Below are 11,018 nucleotides of genomic sequence, written 5' to 3'. Positions count from 1 at the left end.
TTACACCTCATCTTGTAGATATTTCTTTAAGGTAAAACTAGTTGAACTCAAAAATTGAATGGATGCAAATGGTGAAGCACAGTGGTGAGCATTGCTGCCTCACCCGGCTGGGGTCACGGGTTTGATCCCAAACAGGGCTCTGTGTGGCATTTCTATGTTCCCCTCATGTTTGCGCGAATTTGCTTTAGATGCTTTGATTTCCTACCATAGTCCAGAGACATACCGAGCAGGTAATTAGATTCTAAGTGTGTCAGAGTGTATTTTAGGGAACATAGATTGTAAGCTCCACTGGCGCAGGGACTGATGTGAATGATAAAATATTCTCTGGAAAAGTGCTTTGTAATATGTAGGCGCTATATAAATAACGTATAATAGAAATGTCCTTAATAAATAATGTATAGGTTTCCTTTAACACCAGGTGATGCATGTTTATACTTTGTGTGTGAAATTTGGATCCCTCGACTTTCATACACCCTTAGCTGCAGAATTCAGGACATCCAGACTCCAGTTAATACCTCTGCCAATGCTCAGAATACATCTCCGTTAATCAGGACACTCACCTGACAGCTCCTGCTTAACAAAAGCTAGGACTGCTAAATAAACTTGGCAGTCTGCAACGATTATCTGTCTCTGCAGGCGGTCAACCATAGACTGGGCAGACTTCCGTATGTCAACCTGTTAAGGAGAAAAACATTTACTAATTAAAACAGAGTCTGTGTGGTATTCAGAATGAGGCTCGTTAAAAACAAACAAAAAAAAAAAGCATAATTGGGTAGATGCATCCTATAAAAGGTCACCATGCCCTGGAAATGCAGTAACATTTAATACACACAAACGAACAGTTCAAACAAATACACAGAAGGAACAAATCATGGGTCATTGATGTGGTTTTATTTAAGCCAAATTCTAGAACATTAACTGGTGATTTATATATGCAAGATAAAAACAAAAGATTGGACCAATCAGGCCACCATACGATGACTACACAGTACACTATGGGGCACCGATTTACTGAAACTAAAATATTATGGAGCTGGAAAAAGCAGAGGAAGGCGAAAAAAGAAAGAGAACCCATTAGCAAACTGGCATTAGTAGAAGGGAGGACTCATTTGCAGATTTATTTAATTTTTTTCTAAAGAGAAACGTGGAAAATTTCACAGCCAAGAGCGGAATGGAGGAGAATATTCGGCTGAATGATTTAGGCAATTTCCCTCAACTCTACAATTAGGCTAATAAACCTATTTTGATAAATAAACAAAATGTTATCAAAAATTAAATTCGAATTACGGAAAAAAGAAAAATTAAATCAATTTTAACTGCATCAAATTCCATAAAACTCCAGCAAAATGGTGATTCAAGAAGTGCTTTGGAAGTGGACTATAGTTGATACTTACAATGACTGGTATGAAACCTCTACCATCATTAATAAACAGAACTATAATGCACATAGATGTATGATTGGGGAAATATTGCTTGTTTCCTTGGGACTACTCTACATGGCATAACTGGCCTACATGCTTTATAGAAAGTAATTTGGATACCTTTTGAAAACCTCAATAAACAAGTGATGTGCAGGGTTTCAGTCTATGTCCTTGGAGTGGTGTGTATAGTAGATTATTTTACTGTAGAATATTTGAGTAGAGCAACAAAAAATGTCTTTACTTTTGGAGTCAGTATTTCAAACTGTACAGTGGTGTGTGCAGTGTAGGGTGTCAGGTTATATTATTAAAGTCGTATTTAGGGTTTTAGTGTATGTTCCTAGGAGCCCTCCCATTCACAACCTTGCGTCAGACACCCCACTTCAGTTTAATGTACGTTGCTGGAGTTGAGGGAGATGTGCAGGATCTCAGTTTGGGATAGTTACTGCCATAAATACTTACATTTTTCTTCATCTTATTTTTGATCGTTTCTATAACCCCTTCATCGCTCTCACACAACTTTTCGGTCATTTTCAAGTCATCGCATGCAAGTTGCATTTTTTCCTCTTCAAAAGTCATCATGGCGTTCTGCAGAAAAACAGAATATTTGTACTCTATATATCTACATTAGTATGTTCTGAATGAAAACTGGAGGGATGGCGGCACTATATATCAATTACAATAGTTATATCAATGAGACATGTACAGGACTATGCGGCTGCTGCATTATACATATATAAATGACTGTTTCAGAGCTCCCTTTATATCCTCAGCTTGTGAGATGGGCCACAATGGTTATGATAGTGGGGTTGGAGTTATAAAGAGGGTAATAATGGAATACATTCTAAAGTACATTTCTGGCTGGTAAAAGAGGATGGCGCTATAAACAGAGGGCGCTATACAATATACCTGACACTGACCAAGACATCAAACTCACGGATGCTTATGTTTTACAATACTTTGAATGAGAGCTTAGACTTTTAGGTTACTACAAATGGACTGTGTAAGATAATTTGGAGAATTGCCTGCTGTGGACTCGTTACTTGCTGCGTGAATCTGGTAAACACCATGGGACTCTTCAGAACATCTCGATTTTACCCCCTTCAAATCTAAATTGTTTCAGGAATTGAAAGATCCCGATAATAACACTTTCTGGTATCAATATTAGACAATATAATGTAAAGGAATGCTTGGTGCCTTGTAAGATTTAAAAGTGAAGACACTGTAAAACACTGAATAGCTTTGTGCTCCGGTCATCAAGATACAAGATCCACTAGAGATTTATGGAACACTGCTGGTTCCTTTGTAACAGACTCATGCGCCTATGCAAAGTGCAGTTGCTTTCATTTTCAGTATGTTTTGTAAATACTGCCTCCTCAGCCTGTTTTATGTACGTATGCTGTCAAAACTTTAAAAGGAAGGGGGAAAAAAAAAAAAAAAAAGGAGAAAATACGACCTATAAAATAATTTAAAAAGTCAATTTGGATCTAAATTTTAGAAAACCATAACAAATGTTAAACATATTTCAAAGCACATTTTCAACAGGTGCAAAATGCTTAAAAACACAGAAGAGTTGTAGGAAAAAGACAAAGGAAGCGCTCATACAAACAAGGAGCTAGGCTGGCACAAGACAAGTGCGTATGAATTCTGGTCCCCATGGCAATATTATAGGGCTTCTACAAAAGCTTGTTTACAAGACGGCAGGGGGTCTTTTCAGCACAATTGACTATAACAGGCTATGATTAATTTACAATGTGTATGTCACACTGTCACAAAGTATTGCATCTTTTTACACCCACTATAAATGGTTCCCCACCCACATAAATATATGTATAAATGTAAAGCGTATGTTAGACTCCTGCAAGTAAATTATTGCATAAAGTCCTTTGCAGCTGAACCCTTTACACCCACAAACACACAAGCGCTGTGGCTACTCTATGTGGCCCTTTAATAAGATGCAAAGTCCTACACCTATCTTTAGAAAGGATACTAAGCAAGGTCAGAGCTGAGCTGTGCAGTCACAGCATTTCTACATGCTGCTCACCCTGGAGTGTCACATTCAAATTAGTCATTCCTTCCACAACACCACCGCATTACAGAATACACAAGGATTTCAGATTTCGTGACCTAGTAAGCAAACACATAATAAAAGTATTGACGCAAAAAAAATAATAAAAAAAATAACCCAAAACCCATAGCCCACAGGCTAAATTTGTTTCGGCTTGTATACGGAGATAAATAAAAACTCCAAACCACTTGTTAAACGTGTAGACAAGACGTTGTGCTTTGTCCTTACATTTTACAGAGCCTTCAAGTGTTATCAAAACCCCCCTGCAGCATAGGGTACTATGTACAGTATTTAACGAGTGCTCCCAGAGAACTTCATAAGACTGAACTGAATACTGAAGCTTATGAACACTACAAGCATCATTTAAACGGAGGCAAGCAGAGCAAATGTCTTCCAGAAAGTGTGTATACAAGTCCATTCGATCATTTTTTGGACTGTCAGAACTAAAGAGTATTTGCCAGTTTCAAGAAGTGCTGAACACATAAAATTAATGTTGGTGTGTCCAAGTTCAGTCAGTTCTTGTCTTAGTGTAGTGAACAGGGAAGAATTACAGTTCAACAAACAATATAACTAACTGTGGTGAATAAAGCATAATCATAAGAGACTGCATTATAAGTACTGTATATCAAATGAATCCATTTATAATATGCTTTTCTGTGTAAGCTAGGGGGTAGTGCAATGGAAAGCTCTGTTCTCAAAGGGTTAATGACCTGACTCAAGGTGGCTCTGCAGACCACAGAGTTACTAGGTAAAATAGTCACCTTCGGGGAACTGAACAGCTTCGAAGACCTCATGGGGTGAGCTATATCCTGACAAGAGTGTTTTTTTGGCACCTGAAGAGACTTTTAGGAACCACTCAGCATGTGGTCTTACACGGGGAGATCACATGATAGCTCGCTACATTTTAAATAGCCAAATATAATTCCATTTCCAAAATACCACTTACATCAATATCATTAGTGATCAACAACATATTCATAAATAGCATGATGAAGGGCGGATCCATACATTGAATAAAGCTGTCTGTCACGCAGGGAATGAGAGGAAATCAATATCAGCTCAACTAATCTACTGGACCTATGCATGTTGGTATCTATAAATTGGTAAATTTGTATTGGATTTATTAATAATAAAATTGGGTCTGTGCGACAAACCCCAGGAAAGATATTTTACATTTTAACACTGGGGATTAAACAGGGAAGACATAAATTGTGGTTGTAAAATGTGTCAATGAATTAACTGCCTGTTTAGAAGAGGATGATTGCTTGGCTGTGTTAACCCTTTAAATACCAATATGGGAAGTGTTAAATATGTTCGCTATCAGAGCACAGAATGTGCGCAATTGGTTAATAAATCAGGGATTCTATGGGTCTTATACGTAGATGGTGGCAGAACCTAAGAGTGTGAGAATTGTGGAAACAGGGGCCTGTGTAGGGGAAGGGACCAGTTAGATCTGTAACCTTAGAGAGAGGCAAGTGCAAGATTGAATTGCTAGAATCCTGCGAGTCCTTTACAGTAAGCTTCCAAGCCACGAGTGCAGTTTGTGACAGGTAGAGGTAATCAGGAGCAGTTTACTGGCAAAATAGAAGTGATCTATCGTTTGACTATTTGATAAGGGATTAGATCAAGGAGTTGGCAGAGGCAGCTATCTCTGACGCTTGGTAATATCTGAAGCTGATCTAACTACTACAGTTCCAATATGAAAGCAGCAAGACAGCAATAACACCAATAATGTTACAGAAATCCAAAAGGTGTTTACCACATGTGAATTTTCATGAGTAAAGATGGTGCCAGCCATGGACACCAGTATTAGAAGCATGGACATTCACAATTCTGATGTCAGTCGCAGCAGGAGGCAATTAATACCTTTGGATCAGATTACATTGTGGTCCTCTCTTTAAAAAATTATCTCCATCAGTAAACAGATGTTCACTAATCACTGCATTCAGATACAGTTTTAATCGTAGAAGACAAGTCTATTCAGCACAGTGGCGGATCGCCCCCCCTAGCAGGGGCTTGCTGCCGGCGGCTGCACACTATGTGCAGGTCCGTTCGGCAGAGAGAGTTAGGGAGAGAGTCCTGCCCAACTGCTCTGATTGACACAATCAGAGCAGCCGGGCAGGACTCTCTCCCTAACTCTCTCTGCTGAACAGACCTAAACATAGTGTGCAGCCGTCAGCAGCCTTAGGTGGCAAAAAGGGGGCGGAGCTAAAATGCCCCCCCCCCCCCTAAATCGCCCCCGGTACAATTAAGTTCTGGATCCGCCCCTGATTCAGCATTATAAGACAGGTCTATTCAGCATTATTAGACATAAGTTAAAGGTGCACTGCTTAGTATTAGCGTCAACATTCCCGGATCTAAAAGGTTTGCGCGCCCCTAGTCAAATGTCATGTGTCACTCTCTAAGAGACAAGAAGAACAACCTCTGTGGGGTACAGACATAAACATGACATATTTGTGCTAAATGTTTGTTATAAAATAACTTTTCTTTTTTTAAGGCCTCAAAGCTTGATTCACCGAAAAGAAATACAGCGCTCTGCAAGCTCTTTATATAGTAAAAAAAATACAAAATAACGAGTCACAAATGGCAGAATAATGAACTGCAAGCATACATATAGTACCTAAAAAATGATAGTTTAATCTCAATAAACTCAACATAAAAACACACACACAAATTTTATATAATAGATGAATATATAAAATCACTACATGTTCAATCGGCCTAAAATATGTGTAAAAGGGCACCTCTAGAAACGGAGCATTACTTGTGTTCAGAAATCCACATCTATCAATTCATATAGCCTGTACCAGGCACGCATAAGCATAAGTCTCTGATCAGAGATTATTGATAATAGCTGTAAACAAGCAATATCTACGTGTATAAATCTCTTACTTCAATAAATATGTCTGAACGTTCTTACCCACTATCTGGGAACTGCAATATAAATGTAACAGATCACCTGACCTGTGAGGTGTAAATATATATATATATATATATATATATATATATATATATATATATATATATATATATATATATATATATATATATATATATATTATATTATATATATTCAGGCAACTCGAGCCATTTGGTTATTAGTTAGTTATATATATTTTTTATTATATTTTTGTATTTTATATTTTTTTCTGTTCTTTTTGTATAATTTCTATTCCATTCTGGACCTGAAGTGTTTCCCTTTTCAAGGAAATTTTGAACTCAAAGCTGATTGACTCATTATACCCTAAATTAAGTCAGTTGAAGACACTTCCAGAGTTTAATTAATATGCTGACCTTTCTAACCTGTCAGTATATTGTGTCTAACCATCATCATTTATTTATATAGCGCCAGCAAATTCCTTAGCGCTTTACAATTGGGAACAAACATAGTAATAGACAATACTGGGTAATACAGACAGAGGTAAGAGGGCCCTGCTTGCAAGCTTACAATCTATGCCTAATGTCAACAACCATGGGCTACTCTAAGCAGCCAATAACTAGATAACTCACAGACAAGACCTTAACCCTAATATAAAACTTACAATTATGAAATGAGTGCTACCACTTCAAATGACTCTTGCTTGTACGCCTTACCAATGTGGGAAGTCTGCGGCTAGGAACACCAAAGAGGAACTGGCTCAAACAAGATGCAGTGAGTGGGATTGGGAACTGGTTTGTGGAGTCAAACATGGAAGGAGATTAAAGGCAATACATTAATGTATTTATATGTATAGATTTCCAGTTGGCTTGCATTGTGCAAAGTACACTTGAATACACTATCCAGCGATCAGTATGTCAAACAGAACTGAACTAAAATATAGAGCAGCTCTACATTAAACACCTTTCACCAAGTCACTGACAAAGCTATAACATCATCCACTGCTGGTGGAAACAGTGCTTTGAATGGACATATTCTGGTGCTTAATGAGAATGGGAGGCAGACAGCAAAAAGAAAAAAAAAAAAAAAAAACCAAACCATTGGATAGAACATTAAATGGAGTTAAAATAGACAAGTTGTCTGGTGCGAAAAATTAGACAGTCTCATGTCCATTAAATATATTAGGTTCTATTTTAAAAGCATATTACCATCAGGCAAATAAGCTGTAATTTAAATATCATCACTGCTAATGTAAATCCCCAAATGTTTGTCTTTAAACAAACTGCTGATTTGCATAATTCTACTAGGTTACCCAGAGTGCACATTTCCATATGTCTAGTTATGAATATGTACGACACAGCAGCAGTCAATGGACTGAGGGAAGTTAAATCATTAAAATTAAATCATTGAAAGCCTAACACTTATGAATATAATCTATTCATATACAATTATAAGCCGCTCAGAATAAATTTATTCATTTACAACATAGCACAAATAAGAAAATTAGAAACACAAAATTAAACAAATGATATAGCAGCCGCCAAGATTGGAAATTATATAATGGAATATTATATTATAAAATACTTTGTATTGTAAATTACCAGTTAATTACTCCATATGAGTCATTAGCTTATTACTTCAGGTTATCAGGGTTTGGTTGACAAAGCTGAACTTTTTTTTATTTTTGGAATGCTAGAAATATTTATTTTACAATGGCTATTTCTCTATTCTCTTTCTGATTAAGATATAAGCACATCAGTGCCATAATGTATGGGAAAAGGAACGTGCAAAAACATGACAAATAGCAGGGATATAGAGGACTGTCATCTGTCCATCGCATCTATCCACGTAATATATTCTACTAAACTAATCAACTACAATAAAAGTGTAGGGGCATGTATCAATATATAACTGCTCCATAACTCACTGAATAAGAAGATGGACACTTGAGAATAGGTATAAAAACACAGGACTTTTTAAAGAGCAGTTTCATAGCAGTTGGATATTGGAGAACCTTGAGTTGCCTATCTACAGCCAATCAATAAGACAAGATACTGCCCATTCTCCGTCTTACCTACTATATGCACACATTGTCATCCCCGATTTCATATTGCTCCTGAGCCTATTTCCCCTGTACAGAGAATAGTGTGTACACAGTCATGGCCAAACGTTTTGAGAATGACAAGTATCAGTCAGTATGTGGCCCAGCAGTTGATTGACAGCATGCCAGGGCGAATTGCAGAGGTCTTCAAAAAGAAGGCTCAACACTGCAAATATTGACTCTCTGCATAAACTTAATGTAATTGTCTATAAAAGCCTTTGACACTTATGAAATGCTTTTAATTCTACTTCAGTATACCATAGCAATATCGGACAAAAGGGACTAAAATCACTGAAGCAGTAAACTTTGTGAAAACCAATATATTTGTGTCAAAACTTTTGGCCATGACTGCACTATAACAAACGTGGGGATTCTATTTGTCTCGCCCTTGCCTACTCTCCTAAAGATGTGGATCTTCAGGCCTGGCCACACCTATCTACCGTTGCCATCACACGCAGCCCCAATTTATCAGTCACACCTCGCCTCCAACATGTTCTACATGTATGATAATTTTCTCACAATATAAGATAATATAATTTAATAATAATAATAATAATAATATAATTTTCTGTACCTGCAAAGATTAGCCTACCTAGAGTTACTGAAACCTTTATAGAAGCTAGATAAAGTGGTGCAACAAAAATATTCTGTATGCATCTCTATTTTATTATACAAATAAAATTCAGTTACTGTGTTTTAGGATGTGTTCTCCTCATAAAATATATAATACTATCTGCACCAGTCTTCAGTAACTTTTTTAGCGTCTTTCAGTCACAACAGAGATAGAGACATGGACATTGTTGGTACCGTTAAAGCTTAATTAAACAATGCTTCATCCTCAAAAGTGATGAAATAAAAACTATTGTCTCATGTATACCTGCATGCCTTTGGTATGCCATAGAGTAGACCAAAGAAACAGTGAAAATAGACAAATTGCTGCTTATTCTCAATTATTCTCATATTATTAAATGGGCTTTACGGATATGTGGGTACCACTTAGAAAATATTATAAATAATGGGATTATAGTTAGATTTTAAAACGAATTGATTTCTTGAATTAGCATCACACGTCTTCAATCATCTAATCAGTCATTCAGTCCATTTAAATAGATAAAAGTCTCTCTGATGATTGCTATCATCGTGTGCACCACACTGAACATGGACCAGAGAAACCAAAGGAGAGAGTTGTCTGAGGAGATCAGGAAGACAATTCTAGACAAGCATGATAAAGGTAAAGGCTGTAAGACCATCTCTGTGCAGCTTGATGGTCCTGTGACTAGAGTTGCAAATATTAAGACGTTTATAGTCCACTGGACTGTAGCCAACCTCCCTGGACATGGCCACATGAGAGAGATTAAAAAAAAAAGAAAACGACCCCAGATTAAACTGAAGGATAGTGAGAATGGTAGAAAGAGAGCCAAGGGAAACATCCAAAGAGATACAAGCTGAACTCCGAGCTGAAGGTACATCAGTTTCTGATCGCACCATCCGACACTTTTTGAGTGACAGTGGGCTCCATGGAAGATGACCCAAGAGGATTCCACTTTGAAAGAACATAAACAATGCCAGACTGGAATTTGCTAAAATGCATATTGACCAGTCACAATGCTCCTGAGAGAATGTCCTCAGGACAGAGGAGTCAAAACTGGAGCTTTCTGGCAAGTCACATCAGCTGTATGTCACCAGATGAAAAAATTAAGCTTTCAAAGAAAAGATTAGCATGCCTTCTGTGAGACATGGAGGAGGCTCAGCTAGGTATTGATGCATCTGGCACAGGGTGCCCTGAATCTGTGCAGGACACAATGAAATCTCAAGACTATCAAGGCATTCTGTAGTGAAAGTGTCAGAAAGCTGTGTCTCAGTCACAGGTCATGGGTCCTCCATCAGGATAATGGCCCAAAACACACAGCTAAAGCCCCCAAAAATGGATAAGAACAAAACACTGTACTATTCTGAAGTATATATAAGCTCTATAAGCTCTCATCTGAATCCTATGGCACATCTATGGAAAGAGCAGAAACACGCAGTCTAGAGAAGACACCCATCAAACCTGAGACAGCCAAAGCAGTTTGCTCAGGAAGAGTGGGCCAAACAGAAGTGTCACGGAGAGCTACAGAAGTTGTTTGATTGCAGCAATTGACGCTAAAGCTCGGGCAACATCATCATCATTTATTTATATAGCGCCAACATATTCCGTAGCGCTTTACAATTGGGGACAAACATAGTAAACTAATAAACAAACTGGGTAAAACAGACAAAGAGGTGAGAAGGCCCTGCTCGCAAGCTTACAATCTATGGGACAATGGGAGTTTGACACATGAGGTTAAGTCTATATTTTGCATTTCAGCCCAGCCAGACTGCAAAGGTAAAAGTGACTCATAAGCTAAATGATCCTGTCACACAACAATGTTGGTCAGGGGGTAGTTGTCTTGTGTGAAATTGTGTAACGGATGGTAATAGGGTAATGTAGTGAGGTTAAGAAGGTAGGTGAGGAATATTATAAGCTTGTCTGAAGAGGTGGGTTTTCAGAAAGTTTGTAGGCCAGAGGAGAGT

The 11,018-nt window shown here is 37.7% G+C and overlaps 1 protein-coding gene across 1 annotated transcript in view; it reads right to left on the bottom strand.

Moving 5' to 3' along the window:
• TTC39C (tetratricopeptide repeat domain 39C) overlaps positions 1 to 11,018 on the bottom strand; it is a 70,769-nt gene that overhangs the window by 33,282 nt on the left and 26,469 nt on the right. Inside the window, exons 3-4 of the mRNA XM_075213430.1 lie at positions 1,881 to 2,006; positions 561 to 675 (exon numbers count right to left, since the gene is read on the bottom strand). Of these exons, the coding sequence (XP_075069531.1) occupies positions 561 to 675; positions 1,881 to 2,006 (241 nt within the window). The remainder of the gene's footprint in view (positions 1 to 560; positions 676 to 1,880; positions 2,007 to 11,018) is intronic.

Source organism: Mixophyes fleayi, chromosome 5, assembly GCF_038048845.1.
Source record: "Mixophyes fleayi isolate aMixFle1 chromosome 5, aMixFle1.hap1, whole genome shotgun sequence".
Classification (NCBI taxonomy): domain Eukaryota; kingdom Metazoa; phylum Chordata; class Amphibia; order Anura; family Limnodynastidae; genus Mixophyes; species Mixophyes fleayi.
This window is presented reverse-complemented; position numbering and strand designations above follow the sequence as displayed.